Here is a 23,172-nt window from a genome sequence, read left to right as displayed (position 1 = left end):
ACTATTGAAGTAGCTTTAAAGCTTTAATAGATATTTAAAGTACACTACATGCACCTTCCCAGGTATAAGATACACACTGAAGGTACAGAAGGTGTTACCCCTCGGTGGTACTAGCTAGAGGTGGGCAATATGACAAAAAATATCATATCACGATACTACGGTACGATCCACGATATGTATCATGTAACAAACTGCCAGCAAAATGGCTACATTTTTTTTAATTGTGGAAAAACTGAATTACTTTAGAAAAGTTATCACAATATACACGATGTGTCAGAAAAGCATATTGTGAAGTAATTTATTACGATATCGATATTCTGTCGTCATATTGCCCGGCCCTGGTAGCACCCCAGCAACCAGGAGAAGGACAATTTGGTGCCATTATTTCTGAAAGTGTTCAAATCTGACTTTTGATGTATTTTTATGTATTTCTTCTGGTTCTTGTTTTCCACACAGTCGACCCTGTGGAGCCTCCGTCAGAAAATTCCATCAGCGGTCCTGGAAACCAGACAGGACCGTTACCTCTAAATCATCCTCCGGTTCCATTTATGCCTCCGTTTCCTAACGTCCTGCGTCCTCCACCCAATCTGCCTCCTCCCAATGTGCCCAGGGCTCCCATGTTCAGGATCAGGTTGCCCATGCCGGGTCCAAGCGATCCCGCTGAAGAGTTTCCACATCCGGGCATCATGGAAGCTGAGCGCTGGAACGACAGGCCTTTCAGGAACGACTGGCAGGAAAACGGACCGCCCAGAGGACCCCCCGAGTGGTCCGGCCCGGAGCCTCCGTTCAGGCACAGCGGGTGGAGCAGAGGAGGTCACTGGGGTCACGGACAATTCAGAAACTGATTAAAAAAAAAAAAAAACTTAAAGTATTTAAGACTAACAAAAACTCACATCAACTCAGCTTTCAAAAAATTAACCAAAATGTTACAGGATCTTAAAAAAATCCACAAATTTATTCATTTTTTTTTTTTTTTAAATTCTATACTTTCAAAAGAAATTCCCCAAATTCGACAAAATTCTCATTATTCTCTAAACATCACAATTACAACAGAACTCTTACCCAAAAAAATAAATCAGCAAAATTACCAAAACAATCTTCAGAGAAATCCACAAAATTGCTTGAATTTATATTTTTTAATTAAAATAAAAAAGTCTATGAATTACATTTATAGACAAGGGTCTATAAAAAATTCTCCAAATTTCTTAAACAAATGAAAAAAATGGGAACGTTTCCAAACTGTTACTGAACCTTCCAAAAAAATCCACAAAACTTATTTTTATAAATTCCATGAATTTCAAAAACCCTAAAATCTCTTTAAAAAGTCGTTGCACACTGTAACCAAATTTCAAAGAAAACCTCCACTATGACACTAATACAGACCAGTCCACAAATTCCATGAAATTGTCCCAAAATTTCTCTAAATTCCAGAAATTTTTTGTTTCTTAGAAGTTTGATTTCATTACACTTTTTGAGATATTGAATATGAAACAAGTAAAAGTAAAGGAGTTGTTCTGAGCTCAGGACTGTTCGATTAATCTGATTGTCTGTCCTCAATGTTTGTTGTGCAATTTTTTCATTTCATTCGAAATTTGTAAAAATCTGATGGTTTTAATCTGACTTTCAATGAAATGCGAAGAACTTTTTTTTTTTCGTAGTCATACTATAGTGAGGAGTCACGACATCCCATAATGCACTGGGAGAAGGTTAGTGTCCAATCGATCTCTACAGAAACCCATCATGCATCATCGGGAGGAGGGTGTGGTTTCAGACTCGGGGTTGATGGTAACACAGTGTGTCTGATTATTGTTCAGAACATTTGTGTAAATGTTCTGTTCCTGTTTTTGGAGGATTTGTATATTTTGGAGTTTTGCTGTAAAAGCATTTGACGCTCTCACTGTAAATTTTAGTAAACTAATTTTCTATCAATCCATTTCTGTCTGTCTTTCATAATTTCATAATGTCTTTCATCTGTCTTGCATAATCATCAAATAGCATTTATGATGAGCTTCTTTAGCTATATATAATGTCAGGAATTAAACACTCTCATAGGTTTCATGCTCTTAAAGGTAAATAATCAACGATTTTTTCAGTATTTTCCTATAACTTGACCTGACGTGAATAAATTTAGAAAGCAGCTACAGAAAGTGTGGACATTTCGTGCACCACAAAGGAGGTAGGAGCCAATATTTATGCCCTACTACATAGTGCACTTGTAATAATAATTCTACAATATTAGTAAGTAAATATTAAGTAATTAGTAACTAATAATTAATTAAAAGTTGGACATGCGTTTGCGATAACAACTCCATAACGCAAAATCGTAGAAACGTGATTCCTCTGATTCTTTGGTTTTTCCGCCATATTGGAATTTCCGCCATTTTGATTTTGTTTCCGAACAAAGGTTTTTTTTCGCTTCTTCTCCTAAAGATTTCGTCCAGCCATCACAAAATTTGGCTCACAACATCGTGAAACCAACCCGAACAAAATTCGCTTCTCAGAAACAGGAAGTGAGGGCGTATCTCGGCAACGGCTTGACGCATTTCAGACCGAACTTTGTACTTAAGTGAAAGATAGAAAATGGTATAATAACTCGCAAATGAGTAAAAAAGTGCTCATCAGATCTTTTCCTCTGACGATTCCATGGCAGGTGCTGAGCGTTCATGATGTAACGAATTTGTGACGCGCTAAAAACAGTCAGCCATTTTGAATTAGATCACAGATGTTTTTTTTTTTTCGTCTCCTACAAACTTCATCTAATCTTTGTGAAATTCGAGCCACTGCGTTGTGAGACCCTGCTGAACTTCTTTCTCTGGTTTCTGATCATCACTGTTCGTCAGTATCCTGTCCACTAGAGGGCGAGCAAGAGCAAACGCAAATTACAATTAAAATTGTTTTTTGTTTTTTTTTCATAACTACCATTTTAAACACTTGCGGAATATCAAAATATCAGCTCGTCCTAAACTTTGAGTCGTTAAGCAACACTTTATTTGGCATTTTCATTAAGCATATGTTACTGTTAATTGCATGTATTACAATGTAGTTAAATGTTAATAATAAAACGAATTAAACTTTTAATAACCGCAACCGCTACCCTGATCTCCAGTTTATCAGGCGGAGCACCTTCCTTATCCCTACACTCCAATAGTCATTCTTCTGTATAATACTATACAGGTACAAACACTTACTGTAGTCTCGGCACAAAGTATTGGCACCCACATCTTCACAATGTCTTTAGGAAAGACCAAAAATGTGTTCATATCGTCAGTGTTTTAATCGTCTTAACGTTCAGGCGTATAAACATTTCCATATGTAAATACAGACACGAGTAGGACAGACACGAGTAGGACACACATGCTCTCTGTCTCTCTCTCTCTCTCTCTCTCTCTCTCTCACACACACACACGCACATATACACAGACTAATCTCTACAGAACACACAGTAAGGCAGAGTACATACAGGATATGTGTGTAACCTGTGTTCTCTGTGTGTGTGTGTGTGTGTGTGAGAGAGAGAGAGAGAGAGAGAGAGAGAGTGAGAGAGAGAGAGAGAAATACTGTACATGGTTGAAGACGAAGGCAGTTACTGAAAGTGTGTTCACCAGAGCCGAATCGCAAATGGAGTGTATAGTGCACTACAGAGTGTGTATTATTTAATAACTTTCATAGTGCATTAATATGGAGTAAGATCTTAACTCTGTTCTTAATGGATTCTCTGGTGTGTGTGTGTGTGTGTGTGTGTGTGTGTGTGTGTGTGTGTGTGTGTGTGTGTGTGTGTTTTCATCTATTATTAGTTACAGTGTATTTTTGGCCCCAAAACCGTCATATTTGCATTGTCAATGCTGAATTTAAAGTACCCCTGAACGTCTTAATCCTAATTTCAAATGTTAAAAATAATCTGCGTAGAACAGGAATGTAAGCGAATACGAATACATCATGAATATGAACAGATAATATGTTCTAAACCGATACAGTTTATACAGATATGGATTATTTTTGTTTGTTTTTTAAAGCTTGACGGAAAGATTCAGAGGACGTGCGGTTGAGACTAGAAGAGTGTATCGGGATTGTGATCCTGTGGGAGGCAACGAAAAATCAGGAGAGGGAGGTTTTTATGTTCATGCAGACGAGAAAACAGATATGAAGTTATGACAAGAGAAGACGATGTTCATGAACATGAAGCATTAGCAGTGTTCATCCTTAGTAACTGCCTGGTCAGAGACGGAACTGGGAAGTGGGAAGTCAGAACTCGGAATTTTGTCATTTTTGAGCGACAAAGTTGGGAGAAAAAAAAAAACATGGACGCCTCCATGATTGTCTTTCAAAAGCAACAAGCTAGCCAGCTAACTGTGATGAGTGCTGTATATTTTCCTTCTCAAAACAGCAAGCTGTAGCGTCAGTGTTATAGATTTAACAAGCGAATACGTCTGTACGGTGATTGATCTAAAGCTAATACTTGTATATACAGTATAACTCATTTAAAGGGAAGAAGTGCTGCTGTGTTTAGTGTCGATGCTGCGAGCGGCCATGTTGATTTGATGTCACTTTGCTGAACACTTACTGGGTAGAGGAGTTTCCGATTTGGAGTTGAGGGGGCGTTCTAAGTGTTTTTCCTAGTCGAAATTCCAAGTTTGAAAATTTGAAACAAATCGAGACCGATTTTGATGAACTGGAGTGATGTAGCTGAGGTTGAGGAACTGTCAGAGCTGGAATTCACACACATTTCTACATTTGTGGGTTTTTTTTTCGGTGTTCTTCAGCATTTCTGAGAGCATAGTGTCAGGATTCGTATTTTAATTTTAAAATTATAAAACAAAAAACATTTTCTGGTGAAGACCACGCCCACTTCAAGTTTACAGACAAGGCTATAGATAATAGCATTATGTGTTTTGTTGTTGTTATTGTTGTTTTTTTTTATTATTATTACCCCCTTAACTATTAAAATGGCTTCCACTCTACACCAGTGGTTCGCAAAGTGGGGTCCATTATTTATTTTTATTTAATTAGTGGTGGAAATCCCAATCCAACATTATTAATACCTCAAAAATACATCATCCTGACCTATAAATGATGTCAGCTTGGACCTAATGTGTTCTGTCGGGGGAAAAAGTTCAGGAATAACAATCTCTAAGGCTCTAATAAATAGAAAATGTTATTGCACGTTTAAATAAATGAAATAAATCTAAATGTACTGAGAGGGTCAGTGGACGTTAAAGGGTTAAAAGGGATCCCAAAACGTTTAACAACCCCTCCCCCTGAAAATGTCTACACCTCCCCCCGTATTAAACGAAATATAATAATCGCTAAACTCCTGTGTTTACATTAACATTTAGTCATTTGGTATTTAAATATCTAAATATCCAATATTAAAACATCTAAATATCCGAGATAAATAGTGTGTACGAGCGTTAGAGTTGTCCAGGATAATAATAAAAACAATGATAATAAAACAAACCAGTTCCCCTAGAAATAATATAAAAGACAGCCGGGTACGAAAACAACAATTTCAAACCTAAGTGCTTAAATAATAATATAAATTTTGTAAAAAAGCAACTAATGTAGAGAAAATAAATGTATTTCTATAATAAAAAATAAATGCTATTTCTACATCACAGTCCTAAATAGCTAGTCAGCTAGCTAAGTACTAGCATACTGGCATTATCTTAGCACATGTTTATATAAAACACAGTGTTTTTGCAAAATTACTGAGAAAATCTCAGTTTTAAACGGAAAAATTCACAAATTTCGACCCAATTGAATCAGAATCAGTCGAGAAGGAGTTAACTATTTAAAGCCGTAATCATGATCATAATCTTGAAAATGTGATGTTTAAATGATTAGCTTCTTTTTCTACGCTGATTATAATTATAACGTTACAGATATCACAGGTTTATGTGTCACATTTTTTGAAACAGTATTTCCAGTATTTTGGTATTAAACTTTAAACGATTGTTAAATTTGAACTCCATAAATAAGTTCTGTGGCTTTGAACCTGTCACACGTGAGACCCGGAAACGTGAAACCACAGAACCGCAGAACCCCGGCTTTCTAACGCGGCTCATATTAGAGATGAAACTAAATAGTTTTTGCTGTTATGGATATTAAAAAAACAAAACGAAATGAAATTGAACAATTATTCTTCTGCTTAAATTATTGTCATAGTTTTATACTACATTTCAGAGATACTTTAAACATCTTGGATTATTTGTGATTAATTTCTGAACAATTCATTCGTCCTGTATGATGTCATTGATTTATGGGTCAGATTGATGTTAGAGATATAAACTCAAAACTGATCAAATATGTGTTAAGTGGGATTTTGCAACCTGACGCGCGCGCACACCTGTCCCAGATTGCTGGGTAGGAAAAGTGTGTGTGTGTGTGTGTGTGTGTGTGTGTGTGTGTGTGTGTGTGGAGAAAGGAAGAGAAGGAGATTGTCAGTAGTGTTTAAGTGCATAGGGAGGAATAAGAGCAAAGGTCCATCTGCTCTAATTTATAATGGAGAACAGGATAATAATACACAGTGAGCGACAATAACACACACATATACACGTACACACACACGCACACGTACATGTACACGCGCGCACACACGCAGCTCAGGCGTTTCTCCTGCTGCTGCTGTTGCTCGTGGCCGAGGCGCGGCCGGTCGTCTCGTGCTCCGGTCTGTATTTGAGCCAGCAGAGGAGCCACGTGACCACCACGGCCACCATGGCGAGGACGCTCGCGACCGACAGGCACACGGGACCGGCGGGAGACGGCGGCCGGTCCCCGGAGTTTCCGTGCACGAAGACGAGGCCGGCGAAGAGCAGCGCGAGCATGGCCACGAACGAGAACGCGACGCACGCGCATCCGGCGGTGAGCGCGAGCCGCCTGCAGCAGCCCTCGTGGCAGCTCTCGCGGCGCGACACCACCGAGTCCTGCGAGAGCGTCATGGTGGCCGTGGACGCCGTGGTGGACGGGGGTCGCGTGCACGTGGCGGCTCGGGCCGGACGCGCTGGACGCGTCGTCGCGCCGCAGGGCCGCGAGCGCCGGATGCAGCGGCGGCGGGTGCGGCGGCAGCGCGTCCTGCGGCACGGGGTCGGCGTCCACATCCACGCGCAGCGGGAAGTCCTCCGTGACCTTGGTGTTGTTGGGCAAATTGCGTATCCGGTAATCCGGCACGGGCGTGCGGTGGCGGCACACGGGGCACGTGACGCGCCACGGCCGCTCCTCGCGCAGGTGCAGCGCGTGCAGGCACTCCTCGCAGAACGTGTGCAGGCACTCGAGGATCTTGGGCGCGCGCCGGTCCAGGTCAAAGTAGTTGTAGCAGATCTTGCACTCGTACTCCTCATACTTGTCCGTGCAGCCGGTAGCCCCTGCATCCGCCTCTATATCCGCCTCCTCGGCCATGGCGGCGGCGGCGGCGTCTCGCGCACGTTCCGATCACATCACTTCATTCTCCGACTGTCACGCGGGATGACGCTGATGAGCTCCGCTCCCGCCCCCTTTATTATTCTTTATTAACCGGGCATTTTTTTGGGGGGTAAAAATCGGGTCGTGTCACACCGGAGCACAAAGATCCATCACGTCGCGAGCCGCGTCCTCTTCCGGTACCCGGATGGACTCGGTTCTCTCTCGGTGATGTAATGGGATGGGATGAGATCTATTCTTCTGTCTGTTGTTTATATTTTCCTCCGCTCGCTTCTCCGGTAAATCTCAGCGTCACGAGCTGCTTCTTCTCTCTCTCTCTCTCTCTCTCTCTCTCTCTGTCTTTCTTTCTTTCTTTCTCTCAATAAAGAAGAGAGGGAGCGGGTTGGGCTCGAGGCGGACGCAAATCACGCCGCCATCACACTGCGATGATGCTGCGTCTGAGACAAAAGAGAGAGAGAGAGAGAGAGAGAGAGAGAGAGAGAGAGAGAGAGAGCTCACGCGGTGAGATCAAAGCCGAACCCAGCACGCTCCGCGTCAAACTGCACGCGTCAATGGCAAAGGTCACGGCTAAACCTTGTTTACTTCCTGTTTACCTTTAAATCCGACATGTTGCCTGGATCATGGCTCCTAAACTGCAGGTCATTTCTAGTGCAGTATGTAATCTATCAAATCTCCGAAACCACGCCTTATTCACTGTTTACACCGAATTCTCGATTCTGATTGGTCAGAAGGTTGTTGATGCATTTTCTACATCACTACAGCTGCAAATAATTAATAAATAATTAAATAAAAAATAAACGGATTTTTTTTAGTTGTGTTGTCATTATAATAATACATAATAAATAATAAATAATAATAATTGATTTTTTTATGTTGACATAATGAATAATAAATGAAGAAATAAAAATTAAAAGTTAACTTTTTTCCCTACTTATGGTGTTATAATAATAATAATAATAATAATAATAATAATAATAAATAGTTAAATATAAAAAACAAATAAGCAACAAACAAAAAAATGATACAGATTCATATATGTATACATTACATTAATGTGAGAGTTATTTACACATATATTGCTGTTCTATTGCATATTTACACTATTTACACATATAATATTGTATAATAATATATTTACATTAATTTACATAATTTGCTGATAATGTGATGAACTCTGGTACGTCTCCTAGACATATGCTCAGTATATCATCGTTTTCCGTGATTCACTGTGTTGAGAAATGGTGTGTGTGTGTGTGTGTGTGTGTTGAGATGTTCTTGTTGAGAAGTCTGATGATAAGGTATTTGGTGCAAGATAAAAGAAAGTGTTGTTCCATCTCAGCCATTGGGTGCTGAGTCTGTAGAGTGTTAATGAGTCTGTAGAGTGTTAATGAGTGTATTGTGTGTTAATGAGTGTATTGTGTGTTAATGAGTCTGTTGAATGTTAATGAGTGTATTGTGTGTTAATGAGTCTGTAGAGTGTTAATGAGTGTATTGTGTGTTAATGAGTGTATTGTGTGTTAATGAGTCTGTAGAGTGTTAATGAGTGTATTGTGTGTTAATGAGTGTATTGTGTGTTAATGAGTCTGTTGAGTGTTAATGAGTGTATTGTGTGTTAATGAGTCTGTAGAGTGTTAATGAGTCTGTAGAGTGTTAATGAGTGTATTGTGTGTTAATGAGTGTATTGTGTGTTAATGGGTCTGTAGAGTGTTAATGAGTGTATTGTGTGTTAATGAGTGTATAGTGTGTTAATGGGTCTGTAGAGTGTTAATGAGTGTATTGTGTGTTAATGAGTGTATTGTGTGTTAATGGGTCTGTTGAATGTTAATGAGTGTATTGTGTGTTAATGAGTCTGTAGAGTGTTAATGGGTGTATTGTGTGTTAATGAGTGTATTGTGTGTTAATGAGTGTATTGTGTGTTAATGGGTCTGTTGAATGTTAATGAGTGTATTGTGTGTTAATGAGTGTATTGTGTGTTAATGAGTGTATTGTGTGTTAATGAGTGTATTGTGTGTTAATGGGTCTGTTGAATGTTAATGAGTGTATTGTGTGTTAATGAGTGTATTGTGTGTTAATGGGTCTGTTGAATGTTAATGAGTGTATTGTGTGTTAATGAGTGTATTTTGTGTTAATGGGTCTGTTGAATGTTAATGAGTGTATTGTGTGTTAATGAGTCTGTAGAGTGTTAGTGTATTGTGTGTTAATGAGTCTGTAGAGTGTTAATGAGTGTATTGTGTGTTAATGAGTGTATTGTGTGTTAATGAGTCTGTAGAGTGTTAATGAGTGTATTGTGTGTTAATGAGTCTGTAGAGTGTTAATGAGTGTATTGTGTGTTAATGAGTGTATAGTGTGTTAATGGGTCTGTTGAATGTTAATGAGTGTATTGTGTGTTAATGAGTGTATTGTGTGTTAATGAGTCTGTAGAGTGTTAATGAGTGTATTGTGTGTTAATGAGTGTATTGTGTGTTAATGGGTGTATTGTGTGTTAATGAGTGTATTGTGTGTTAATGAGTCTGTAGAGTGTTAGTGTATTGTGTGTTAATGGGTCTGTTGAATGTTAATGAGTGTATTGTGTGTTAATGAGTGTATTGTGTGTTAATGAGTCTGTAGAGTGTTAATGAGTGTATTGTGTGTTAATGGGTGTATTGTGTGTTAATGAGTCTGTAGAGTGTTAGTGTATTGTGTGTTAATGGGTCTGTTGAATGTTAATGAGTGTATTGTGTGTTAATGAGTGTATTGTGTGTTAATGAGTCTGTAGAGTGTTAATGAGTGTATTGTGTGTTAATGAGTCTGTAGAGTGTTAATGAGTGTATTGTGTGTTAATGAGTGTATAGTGTGTTAATGGGTCTGTTGAATGTTAATGAGTGTATTGTGTGTTAATGAGTGTATTGTGTGTTAATGAGTCTGTAGAGTGTTAATGAGTGTATTGTGTGTTAATGAGTGTATTGTGTGTTAATGGGTCTGTTGAATGTTAATGAGTGTATTGTGTGTTAATGAGTCTGTAGAGTGTTAGTGTATTGTGTGTTAATGAGTCTGTAGAGTGTTAATGAGTGTATTGTGTGTTAATGAGTCTGTAGAGTGTTAATGAGTGTATAGTGTGTTAATGAGTCTGTAGAGTGTTAATGAGTGTATAGTGTGTTAATGGGTCTGTTGAATGTTAATGAGTGTATTGTGTGTTAATGAGTCTGTAGAGTGTTAATGAGTGTATTGTGTGTTAATGAGTCTGTAGAGTGTTAATGAGTGTATAGTGTGTTAATGGGTCTGTAGAGTGTTAATGAGTGTATAGTGTGTTAATGAGTCTGTAGAGTGTTAATGAGTGTATAGTGTGTTAATGGGTCTGTTGAATGTTAATGAGTGTATAGTGTGTTAATGGGTCTGTTGAATGTTAATGAGTGTATTGTGTGTTAATGGGTCTGTAGAGTGTTAATGAGTGTATTTTGTGTTAATATTATTTTTACTTTAGTCAGGTAATCAGTTAGGGTATATTGTCTGTTTAATGACTTTAGTAAAAATAAACTTATATTTCCTTCAATCTAATGAATGAAGATGTTACAACTGACCACACCCACTGTACAACTGACCACACCCACTGTACAACTGACCACACCCACTGTACAACTGACCTCACCCACTGTACAACTGACCTCACCCACTGCCCAGCCGACTCCACCCACTGCACAACTGACCACACCCACTGTACAAACTGACCACACCCACTGTACAACTGACCCCACCCACTGCCCAGCCGACTCCACCCACTGCACAACCGACTCCACCCACTGTACAACCGACCACACCTACTGTACAACCGACCACACCTACTGTACAACCCAACCACACCTACTGTACAGCCGACCCCACCCACTGTACAACCCAACCACACCCACTGTACAGCCGACCACACCTACTGTACAGCCAACCACACCCACTGTACAACCGACCCCACCCACTGTACAACCCAACCACACCCACTGTACAGCCGACCCCACCCACTGAACAACTGACCCCACCCACTGTACAGCCGACCACACCTATTGTACAACCGACCCCACCTACTGTACAACCCAACCACACCCACTGTACAACTGACCGCACCCACTGTACAACTGACCACACCCACTGTACAACTGACCACACCCACTGTACAACTGACCTCACCCACTGCCCAACCGACTCCACCCACTGTACAACCGACTCCACCCACTGCCCAGCCGACTCCACCCACTGCACAACTGACCACACCCACTGTACAACTGACCCCACCCACTGCCCAGCCGACTCCACCCACTGCACAACCGACTCCACCCAGTGTACAAACTGACCACACCCACTGTACAACTGACCACACCCACTGTACAAACTGACCACACCCACTGTACAACTGACTACACCCACTGCCCAACCGACTCCACCCACTGTACAACCGACCACACCTACTGTACAACCCAACCACACCCACTGTACAACCGACTTCACCCACTGTACAGCCGACCCCACCCACTGTACAGCCGACCCCACCCACTGAACAACTGACTCCACCCACTGTACAGCCGACCCCACCCACTGCCCAGCCGACTCCACCCACTGCACAACCGACTCCACCCACTGTACAACCGACCACACCTATTGTACAACCGACCCCACCTACTGTACAACCCAACCACACCCACTGTACAGCCAACCACACCCACTGTACAGCCAACCACACCTATTGTACAACCGACCCCACCTACTGTACAACCCAGCCACACCCACTGTACAGCCGACCCCACCCATTGGTCTAGTTGTAACATTTGTTACAACTCACCCCGCTCTCCCCTACTATTTTTATTTTTACTCTCTATTTTTTAGGCTTAAATTCATTTAGAGAAAATATTACTACTACTATTATTATTATTGTTATTATTATTATTATTATTATTATTATTATTATTATTAGCTCAGCGACAGGGAGAGGTACAGTGCAGTACTATATTTTTTGATAATGGTATCAGAAATAATCAGATGTTTCTATTTACAGCCCTGTGTAAGTGATATAAACGCTTCCAGGCGCCTCCTACAGGCGGGAGAAGGAAACTACTGGATCATTTAACAGACTGGTGTCTGAGTCCAGCGTCAGCAGATGGAAATACATCAGCGTTATCACTAACACACCCACCGCCCTGTGCCTCTCAGACCCGTGCAGCTGTAATTAATGTCACGTGACCCGCCGATGACGTGCGCGTAGTTTATTCTCAGAACAGCTGGTTAATATTAGATGAGAAGCGCAGAGATAAATAGGGTTATATCACCTCAGTAATGACAAGCAGCTCAATTAAATACGGAGAGTGACGTCACCCAGACCGAGAATACAGGCTAGGAAACAATATAATCATTAACACTCTACAGACTCATTCATAAACCGTTCATAAACCTGTTATAAACTTCACATAAGGCTCCGCCAGAGCGCGTGCGCGTGGCGTTATGCTCGTGCTGAGTGTTTATATTATAAACCGGTTTTATTCATTCATTTTATGAATGTGAACACTGTTAAAAAAAAATACTCATATTAGATGCTCTTTTTCCATCCTTCCTTTCTTTCTTTCTTTCTTTCTTTCTTTCTTCCTTTCTTCCTTTGTTTCTTTCTTTCTTTCTTCAGTGAAAGCTCTGTGAAAGACTTTTTTAAATTTCCCCATTATCATTTATTTATTTATTTATTTATTTATTTATTTATTTATTTATTTATTTTAAACAGTCTTTCCTTAATCTCTCCATCACTTTCAGCTTTCTTCAGGAAAATATTTTAGTATATTTTATTGTTAGAAATAATGGAAAGGGAAATAATGAACTGTGGCTTTCCATGGGGTGTCTGCTGTTTGGCAAGTAAACAAGTAAGTAAACAAACAAACAAATACATACATAAATAATCACTATCCATTAAACAAACAAACAAATAAACAAACAAAAAAACAATAGACAGAAAAAAGGTAGTAAATAAATATTAAACAAGCAAACAAGCACATAAACAAACAAACAAATAAATAAATAAATAAATTGATAGATAAAATCCCCATCTATTAAATATTAAATATTAAACAAACAAATAAATAAATAAATAAATAAATAAATAGATAGATAGATAGATAGATAAGCTCACTATCCTACACTCGTTTTTGTACTCTTCACACCTGCACGCGCGCAGGAAAGCCGGTGCAGAATGCGGAAGCGCGCGCTCAGTCTGCGGTGGTTACGGCGTGCGCGCGCGGTGGGTGACTCTGTACAGCAGTAGTAGTAGGAGCGGTTGAGGGGCGCGCGCGGAGACGCTGACGTTTACGCTGCTGCTGCTGCTGCTGATGATGATGATGTGGTCGGTGGTCTCTTTCCTGAGCAGCTCGGAACTGGTGGCCGGTTTCCAGCGCGCCTGCGGGTTGTTTCCGGCCCCACGCGCCACTCACGAGCGGCTCTGTTCCGGCAGCACGAGGATCCACCGCCGCGTGAACGGCACGTCGCCGCCGTGTCAGGACGCCGAGCACGCGGTGAACGGACGCAAAAGCGACGTGAGTATAGACTACAAAAAATATATATATATATATAATTAATTAAAAGAGAAGGAAAAAATAATACAATATGAATTGAATGATCATAGAGGCACAAAAAAAAAAAAAAAAAAAAAACCTGTCCAGGTGAAGTGAAGTGACAAATAGTTGTGACTGGATTTTCCCGCTCTGCGAGTTGGATCAGGTGAGAACTCACATCTGGGCGACTGACAGGTGAAGAGGTTAGCTTAGCTTGCTAAACCATTAAAGGAGTAGTTTAATTAAAAATTAATAATAATTAAAGGTCCATTTCAACATGCAATGCCCTGAAAGTGCACGTCACGTGACTAAAATGTGATGGCATGTGGAAAAATAAAAACATTACTGCATTAAACTGCAGTCGGTGTGTGAAACATCAGTGTGTGTAAAATGCACCTGAAGTGTGTGTGACTTCTCCATAAGGAGTGTAGGAGTGTGCTTTTAGATCTAGATTTTAATTCTTAGTAATTTAGTATTATTAATTTAAAAATCAGGGCTCTATGTAAATATGTCTAATAATGTAAAGAAGCATTTTTTTAAAATATATGAGAACTAAACACATCCATAGTGAGTGTGTAAATGTGACAAATACACACTTGAGTGCACATGTCACACATCTGTCTGTCTGGCTCTTAAAATAGTAATAATAATAATAATAATAAGGTTAATAAGGTTAATAACTGTACTCGTCCTTGTTGCTAGGATGGTATCATCAAGCGTACACTATTTGTACCCTTGGTGTGTATCTTGTACCTGGGAAAGTGTATGTAGTGTACCTTTAAATCTTGACGCAAAACTAATTCCAGCCCATTTATGTACCTTCAGTTGTTTTTAAAGCTACACTATATCCACACTTCCAGGTATAAGATATAAGGTACTGAAAGTGCACCCTCGAGTGCATCACCTCAGCAGGTACAGTTTAGTATTTTTTCTAAGAATGTACCATTTGCTTTGGTGACATTATCACTGAGGTATTCAGGCTGTGCTCGCTAAATGCGTCCAGCAAGAACGTTGAAATATAAGCTGTAAATAATATGGAAAATATCTTTTCCAAAGTGGATATACTTACACTTATGAATTTGAAAATAAATGTTATCTTTGTGTCTTTATATTCCCCAAGACCCACAGATAAGAAAATGCATAATTTAATAAGGGCTGTTTTCAAGTCCAAGACCAGGACTAGCTGAGATTGAGTGAAGACTGAGTCTTAAGAGGTCAAGGTCAAGGTCAAGTCAAGTCAAGGTCAAGTCAGGATCGAGTGCAAATGAAAGAGAGACAGAGTCCTTTACTAGTACAAGCCTTTACTTCGACTATTTGACATCATTTGTGCATTTCGCCATGATTACTCTGAAGAAGGGATTACTGTGAAAACAACATGAGCAACATCTGAAGGCAACATAACTCTCATTCGAGACCAAATGCCACGTACAAATATCAATAAGTCTGAGACAAGTCCAGTTCAATAAAGTAACTGTTATCTGATTCTCTCCCAGGCCTCGAGTTCTCAGTATTTGGTGAGGAACTGGCCACTGTACTTCCTGTTTGTGGGATCTGCCACTCTGGGAAATGAAGTGTTCTACATCTCTTTTCTGCCCTTCATCCACTGGAACCTGGATCCCTTCCTGTGCCGCCGCCTCGTCAACATGTGGGCTGTGAGAGACAGAAACACAAACATAAATTTAATAAACAAAATACTAAGCAAATAAATACAATTGAATATATACTTATATACAAACAATATAGCATAGGTGATTACTACTGTCTTTTTCTGTAGCTAGTGATGCGTATTAGGACAGGTGATTATTACTCTCTGTCTGTAGGTGTCGTATAATAGGGTAAGTGGTTATTACTCTCTCTCCATCTGAAGGTGGTGATGTATAATAGGACAGGTGATGATTACTCTCTGAATGTTGTGATGTATAGGACAGGTGATGATTACTCTCTCTATATATAGATGGTGATGTATATTAGGACAGGTGATGATTACTCTCTCTATATATAGATGGTGATGTATAATAGGACAGGTGATTATTACTCTCTCTCTCTCTCTCTCTGTAGGTACAGATGTATAATAGGACAGGTGATCATTACTCTCTCTATATATAGATGGTGATGTATAATAGGACAGGTGATGATTACTCTCTCTATATATATATGGTGATGTATAATAGGACAGGTGATCATTACTCTCTCTATATATAGATGGTGATGTATAATAGGACAGGTGATTATTACTCTCTCTATATTTAGATTGTGATGTATAATAGGACAGGTGATGATTACTCTCTATATATATATGGTGATGTATAATAGGACAGGTGATTATTACTCTCTCTATATATATAGATGGTGATGTATATTAGAACAGGTGATGATTACTCTCTCTATATATAGATGGTGATGTATAATAGGACAGGTGATCATTACTCTCTCTATATATATAGATGGTGATGTATAATAGGACAGGTGATGATTACTCTCTCTATATATATAGATGGTGATGTATAATAGGACAGGTGATGATTACTCTCTCTATACATAGATGGTGATGTATAATAGGACAGGTGATGATTACTCTCTATATATATAGATGGTGATGTATAATAGGACAGGTGATGATTACTCTCTCTATATATATAGATGGTGATGTATAATAGGACAGGTGATGATTACTCTCTATATATAGATTGTGATGTATAATAGGACAGGTGATGATTACTCTCTCTATATATATATAGATGGTGATGTATATTAGAACAGGTGATGATTACTCTCTCTATATATAGATGGTGATGTATAATAGGACAGGTGATGATTACTCTCTCTATATATAGATGGTGATGTATAATAGGACAGGTGATGATTACTCTCTATATATAGATTGTGATGTATAATAGGACAGGTGATGATTACTCTCTATATATATAGATGGTGATGTATAATAGGACAGGTGATGATTACTCTCTCTATATATATAGATGGTGATGTATAATAGGACAGGTGATGATTACTCTCTCTATACATAGATTGTGATGTATAATAGGACAGGTGATGATTACTCTCTCTCTCTATATAGATGGTGATGTATATTAGGACAGGTGATGATTACTCTCTCTATATATATAGATGGTGATGTATAATAGGACAGGTGATGATTACTCTCTCTCTCTCTCTCTCTCTCTCTCTCTGTAGGTAGAGATGTATAATAGGACAGGTGATGATTACTCTCTCTATATATAGATGGTGATGTATAATAGGACAGGTGATGATTACTCTCTATATATATAGATGGTGATGTATAATAGGACAGGTGATGATTACTCTCTCTATACATAGATGGTGATGTATAATAGGACAGGTGATGATTACTCTCTCTATATATAGATGGTGATGTATAATAGGACAGGTGATGATTACTCTCTCTATACATAGATGGTGATGTATAATAGGACAGGTGATGATTACTCTCTCTATATATATAGATGGTGATGTATATTAGGACAGGTGATGATTACTCTCTCTATATATATAGATGGTGATGTATAATAGGACAGGTGATGATTACTCTCTCTATACATAGATGGTGATGTATAATAGGACAGGTGATGATTACTCTCTCTATATATATAGATGGTGATGTATATTAGGACAGGTGATGATTACTCTCTCTATATATAGATGGTGATGTATAATAGGACAGGTGATGATTACTCTCTCTATATATATAGATGGTGATGTATAATAGGACGGGTGATGATTACTCTCTCTATACATAGATTGTGATGTATAATAGGACAGGTGATGATTACTCTCTCTCTCTATATAGATGGTGATGTATATTAGGACAGGTGATGATTACTCTCTCTATATATATAGATGGTGATGTATAATAGGACAGGTGATGATTACTCTCTCTATACATAGATTGTGATGTATAATAGGACAGGTGATGATTACTCTCTCTCTCTATATAGATGGTGATGTATATTAGGACAGGTGATGATTACTCTCTCTATATATATAGATGGTGATGTATAATAGGACAGGTGATGATTACTCTCTCTCTCTCTCTCTCTCTCTGTAGGTAGAGATGTATAATAGGACAGGTGATGATTACTCTCTCTATATATAGATGGTGATGTATAATAGGACAGGTGATGATTACTCTCTATATATATAGATGGTGATGTATAATAGGACAGGTGATGATTACTCTCTCTATACATAGATGGTGATGTATAATAGGACAGGTGATGATTACTCTCTCTATATATAGATGGTGATGTATAATAGGACAGGTGATGATTACTCTCTCTATACATAGATGGTGATGTATAATAGGACAGGTGATGATTACTCTCTCTATATATATAGATGGTGATGTATAATAGGACAGGTGATGATTACTCTCTCTATATATATAGATGGTGATGTATAATAGGACAGGTGATGATTACTCTCTCTATACATAGATTGTGATGTATAATAGGACAGGTGATGATTACTCTCTCTCTCTATATAGATGGTGATGTATAATAGGACAGGTGATGATTACTCTCTCTCTCTCTCTCTCTCTGTAGGTAGAGATGTATAATAGGACAGGTGATGATTACTCTCTCTATATATAGATGGTGATGTATAATAGGACAGGTGATGATTACTCTCTATATATATAGATGGTGATGTATAATAGGACAGGTGATGATTACTCTCTCTATACATAGATTGTGATGTATAATAGGACAGGTGATGATTACTCTCTCTATATATAGATGGTGATGTATAATAGGACAGGTGATGATTACTCTCTCTATACATAGATGGTGATGTATAATAGGACAGGTGATGATTACTCTCTCTCTATATATAGATGGTGATGTATAATAGGACAGGTGATGATTACTCTCTCTATATATATAGATGGTGATGTATAATAGGACAGGTGATGATTACTCTCTCTATATATAGATGGTGATGTATAATAGGACAGGTGATGATTACTCTCTATATATAGAGATGGTGATGTATAATAGGACAGGTGATGATTACTCTCTCTATATATATAGATGGTGATGTATAATAGGACAGGTGATGATTACTCTCTCTCTATATATAGATGGTGATGTATAATAGGACAGGTGATGATTACTCTCTCTATATATAGATGGTGATGTATAATAGGACAGGTGATGATTACTCTCTCTATATATAGATGGTGATGTACAATAGGATAGGTGATGATCACTCTCTCTATATATAGATGGTGATGTATAATAGGACAGGTGATGATTACTCTCTATATATATAGATGGTGATGTATAATAGGACAGGTGATGATCACTCTCTCTATATATAGATGGTGATGTATAATAGGACAGGTGATGATTACTCTCTCTATATATATATAGATGGTGATGTATAATAGGACAGGTGATGATTACTCTCTATATATATAGATGGTGATGTATAATAGGACAGGTGATGATCACTCTCTCTATATATAGATGGTGATGTATAATAGGACAGGTGATGATTACTCTCTCTATATATAGATGGTGATGTATAATAGGACAGGTGATGATTACTCTCTCTATATATAGATGGTGATGTATAATAGGACAGGTGATGATTACTCTCTATATATATAGATGGTGATGTATAATAGGACAGGTGATGATCACTCTCTCTATATATAGATGGTGATGTATAATAGGACAGGTGATGATTACTCTCTCTATATATATATAGATGGTGATGTATAATAGGACAGGTGATGATTACTCTCTCTATACATAGATGGTGATGTATAATAGGACAGGTGATGATAGGTGATGATTACTCTCTCCATATATAGATGGTGATGTATAATAGGACAGGTGATTATTACTCTCTCTCTCTCTCTCTCTCTCTCTCTGTAGGTAGAGATGTATAATAGGACAGGTGATTATTACTCTCTCTCTGTAGGTGGTGATGTATATAGGTCAGGTGATGAAGGATATGTTGAAGCTCCCTCGTCCCTCGTCGCCCCCTGTGGTAAAATTGGAGCAACGGATTGAGTTTGGCATGCCATCAACTCACGCCATGGCTGCCACAGCCATCGCCTTCACACTGTTGCTGAGCGCACCGGAAAGAGTGAAGGTACACACACACACACACACACACACGCAAACACGCTCGCTGGAAAGGTCCCTGTCTCATTGAACAGCATTTTAACCAGAAAAGGAACTTATTTTAACCACACAGTGGCTTTTGGTGATATACGGACAGGGATAGTTGTAAAAATGTAGAAGTGATTTACTTACACGTGTAAACCACTCCTTCAGTTTAGTTCCTCCATTTACTGAAGCATTTTTTCAGTCTGGTTAACAGAATTATGGGGCTGCGTTCACTGAGAAGAACACAGTGCAATTTCATCTTTAATTTTGACTGAAATCAGCAAACTCAGGACGGACACCTTCTAAATGAGCTAGGCTTTATTTGGGGAAGTGTGTAAATGCTGAAAAAAAACAACAAACAGTTCCTTGTAGGAATCTTTAATCTTTAAAAGTTTCCCTTTTAGGACCAATTTAAATGGTTGTGTGTTGTGTGTCCATTTCCGACATGACAGCAAGATACCTAAGATGAATGTTTTGGCAGAATGTGTGTTAATTCTAATGTGTTTTGGTGTGTGTGTGTGTGTGTGTGTGTGTGTGTGTGCATGTGTGTGTGTGTGTGTGCGTGTGTGTGTTTGGTTTAGTTCCAGTTTGAGGTTGGTTTGGTCGTCGCCGTGGTTCTTTCAGCCCTCGTGAGTCTCAGTCGCCTCTATACTGGGATGCACTCAGCCCTGGTGAGAGTTTAACACCATGCTTGTGTGTGTGTGTGTGTGTGTGTGTGTGTGGTGACAGAGAGGCTAGAAAAAGCTGATGGTCTATAAGTTTTTAATGTCCACTTGTCCACTTCCCCTTGGTTGAGGTCCCTTGACTGCCATCTTAAGTGCTGTTCTGTTTATCAGCTCGAGCAGTAAGATGAAGGATGAAGTCAACTTCACTGTGTCAGAAACACAATTTACCCAGAAGGCACTGCTGCGATATGACCCACTTGCCATGCTAGCTATCTAGTCTAGGTAGTTAAACTAATATGACATTTAAAGATTAGCAACTTAGCTAGTTAGGATGCTAAGAAATTGACATTATTCATACATTATTCAGATCAACAGTTTGGCTGATTAGCATGTTTGGTCATTAGCATACAAGTTAGTAAGTGAGCAGTTATCACTCTGTACATAGTTATGCAGGTTGGATAGTTAGCAAAGCATCTAGTTACCATGCTGGCTTTTTTTATTTTTCTTTTTTACATAGCTTAAAGCATATCTCATTAGCAAATGAGCTAGTTGCCATGCTAGCTGATTAGCAAGGCAATCTGAATTTTTTTTTAAACCCATCTTAAATCTTAGCATGTTAGTAACCCAGCTAGTTAACAAGCTAGCTGATCATGTCTCTAGTTAGTTAGCAAACTGATATGACTGTAGATAATTGAAAGCTTAGCAACACTCTAGCTAGTAGGCAAGCCATTATGACGCTGGACAGAAAGAGTAGAAACCAAGTGCGCAAATTTCCAAACTTGTCGACAAGAATGCGCTACAGAGCGGTCCGAAAACTCATTACAGTGCAACTCATGACTCTTTTCATCCTCCCAGGATGTGATCTGTGGGACTCTCATATCCGCCCTCATTCTGGTTGTGTCCTACCCTCACTGGGACAGCTTGGACTTCTTTCAGCTCAACAGCCCACTGTCCCCTGCCATCACACTGGTTCTGCCCCTCATCCTGTGCTACAAATACCCCGAGCTGGACCACTACAGTGCTACACGGGGGGACACTACTATCATTTTGGGAGCCAGCGCCGGTTGTTCTGTCGGCTACTGGATCAATCAGCGGCTCGGTGTGACGTTCGAACCCTCAGGGCCCTTCCCGGTGACCCTGCCTCCCATGACCCCAGTGATCTTTACCCTTGGATTTGTGCGGTTCTTCGTAGGAGTTTTGATTCTGGTGCTGACCCGGCAGGCGGTGAAGTGGATCGCACTGAGGCTGCTGTGCTTGCACTACGGTGTAGCGCTTAATGACGTTAGCGCTCACAGGAGGAAGGAAATCGAAGTGCCGCTGAAGTTTAGCACGTACTCGGCGATTGGGCTGGTCAACAGCGTGGTGGTGTGTCGGGTTTTCATGCTGATGGGGCTGCTATGACTTTGCTAATGCTAACTATATCACAATATGGCAGCACTGAAACAAGACGCAGGCTGTGTCCCAAGATTATAACACTAATCAAGGGGGAAAAAAAAGCAGAACTTCTCCCCAGAGTAGACGGCTAGCAAATTAGTGGTATGCTAGATGCTATATAAATCAACCCACCCTACTAAAGCCTGACGGAGGGACACAGGGACATTTAACAGGGACATATCCTCTGGCTATGTTACAGACCTAGCCGACTTTAAACTTCAAGGTTAGAACTGCTGTATCAAAGTGCATTATGGGTAATATACACCTTCTCTTGGTCAATGCTGCTCTAAAATAAAAGTTCTATGCTCTAGTGTTCGGCATGGAGCCATAAAATGGCCGACAGTCCGCTGTATACGTTTCTCAAATCACTTGTACTGTTCACTACGTAGTTTCGTTTGCGAAATCAATCGCAAGATTAGTACATGTTTACAGTTACAGCGTGTTTAATTGTGTGATTAAGTCTCAGTTTATTTCAGATTAATTCAATCGAAATGTTATTTATTTCATCCTGAAGATGAGCACACTTTTTTTTTTTTTTTTATACACAGGTTTATACTCTGAGTTTTGGCTATAAAAGCATCTGTTTATGACTCTGTTAGCAAGGCGTTAATGGGAAATGAATAAACGAGCAAGTGAAGAACATCTCCTTCCTTTTTTTTTTTTTAACGCTCGCAGCAGTGTTTGTCTTGGTTTTTATGGCTGTTAAGCTTTAAACCTGTGATGACTCATCAAAGTCTACAAAACACACCCAAGCACACTGTGTTACAGGCTGATGGTTACTAAGCATCTAAACACACACACACACACACACACACACACACACACACACACACACGTTGCTTCTAAATGCTTGTGATTGATCTGGAAAAAAAAAATACACCTACTGATTTATGATCTTATCTAGCTGCACTCAGAACTTTGTACCCTACGGCCCAACACACACACACACACACA

At 39.4% G+C, this 23,172-nt stretch overlaps 3 protein-coding genes across 5 annotated transcripts in view; 2 read left to right on the top strand and 1 right to left on the bottom strand.

Annotated features, from left to right (window-relative positions):
• Positions 1–1,929, top strand: part of scaf4b (SR-related CTD-associated factor 4b) — a 33,239-nt gene extending 31,310 nt beyond the window's left edge. For all 3 annotated transcript variants that reach the window (XM_026943288.3, XM_026943287.3, XM_026943286.3), the window contains one exon: positions 457–1,929. In XM_026943288.3, the coding sequence (XP_026799089.3) occupies positions 457–845 (389 nt within the window). In that variant the 3' untranslated portion in view covers positions 846–1,929. The remainder of the gene's footprint in view (positions 1–456) is intronic.
• LOC113544600 (E3 ubiquitin-protein ligase RNF186) lies at positions 703–8,149 on the bottom strand. The gene is given in 3 exon segments (XM_053239585.1): positions 703–841; positions 6,575–6,962; positions 6,964–8,149. Coding segments are annotated over 2 exon segments (792 nt in total). The 5' UTR covers positions 7,393–8,149; the 3' UTR covers positions 703–841; positions 6,575–6,599.
• Positions 8,150–13,149: 5,000 nt separating this feature from the next.
• Positions 13,150–22,858, top strand: sgpp2 (sphingosine-1-phosphate phosphatase 2). Its single transcript, XM_034310489.2, has 5 exons — positions 13,150–13,946; positions 15,458–15,616; positions 19,929–20,102; positions 20,701–20,790; positions 21,640–22,858. The coding sequence occupies exons 1-5, from the start codon at positions 13,743–13,745 to the stop codon at positions 22,183–22,185; spliced, it is 1,173 nt and encodes a 390-aa protein (XP_034166380.1). The 5' UTR covers positions 13,150–13,742; the 3' UTR covers positions 22,186–22,858.
• The last annotated feature ends 314 nt before the right edge of the window (positions 22,859–23,172 follow it).

The sequence above is a fragment of the Pangasianodon hypophthalmus genome, chromosome 14 (genome assembly GCF_027358585.1).
Source record: "Pangasianodon hypophthalmus isolate fPanHyp1 chromosome 14, fPanHyp1.pri, whole genome shotgun sequence".
Lineage (NCBI taxonomy): Eukaryota > Metazoa > Chordata > Actinopteri > Siluriformes > Pangasiidae > Pangasianodon > Pangasianodon hypophthalmus.
Note: the sequence above shows the minus strand (reverse complement) of the source record. Positions and strands in the feature narration are given on the sequence as shown.

Excerpts from the sequence above, each read along its gene's own strand:
- sgpp2 (XM_034310489.2), top strand. The coding sequence starts at position 13,743 with ATGATGATGATGTGGTCGGTGGTCTCTTTCCTGAGCAGCTCGGAACTG. Across the intron at positions 15,617-19,928 it reads GCCTCGTCAACATGTGGGCT|GTGGTGATGTATATAGGTCA; the intron begins GTGAGAGACAGA and ends CTCTCTCTGTAG. Across the intron at positions 20,103-20,700 it reads GCGCACCGGAAAGAGTGAAG|TTCCAGTTTGAGGTTGGTTT; the intron begins GTACACACACAC and ends TGTTTGGTTTAG.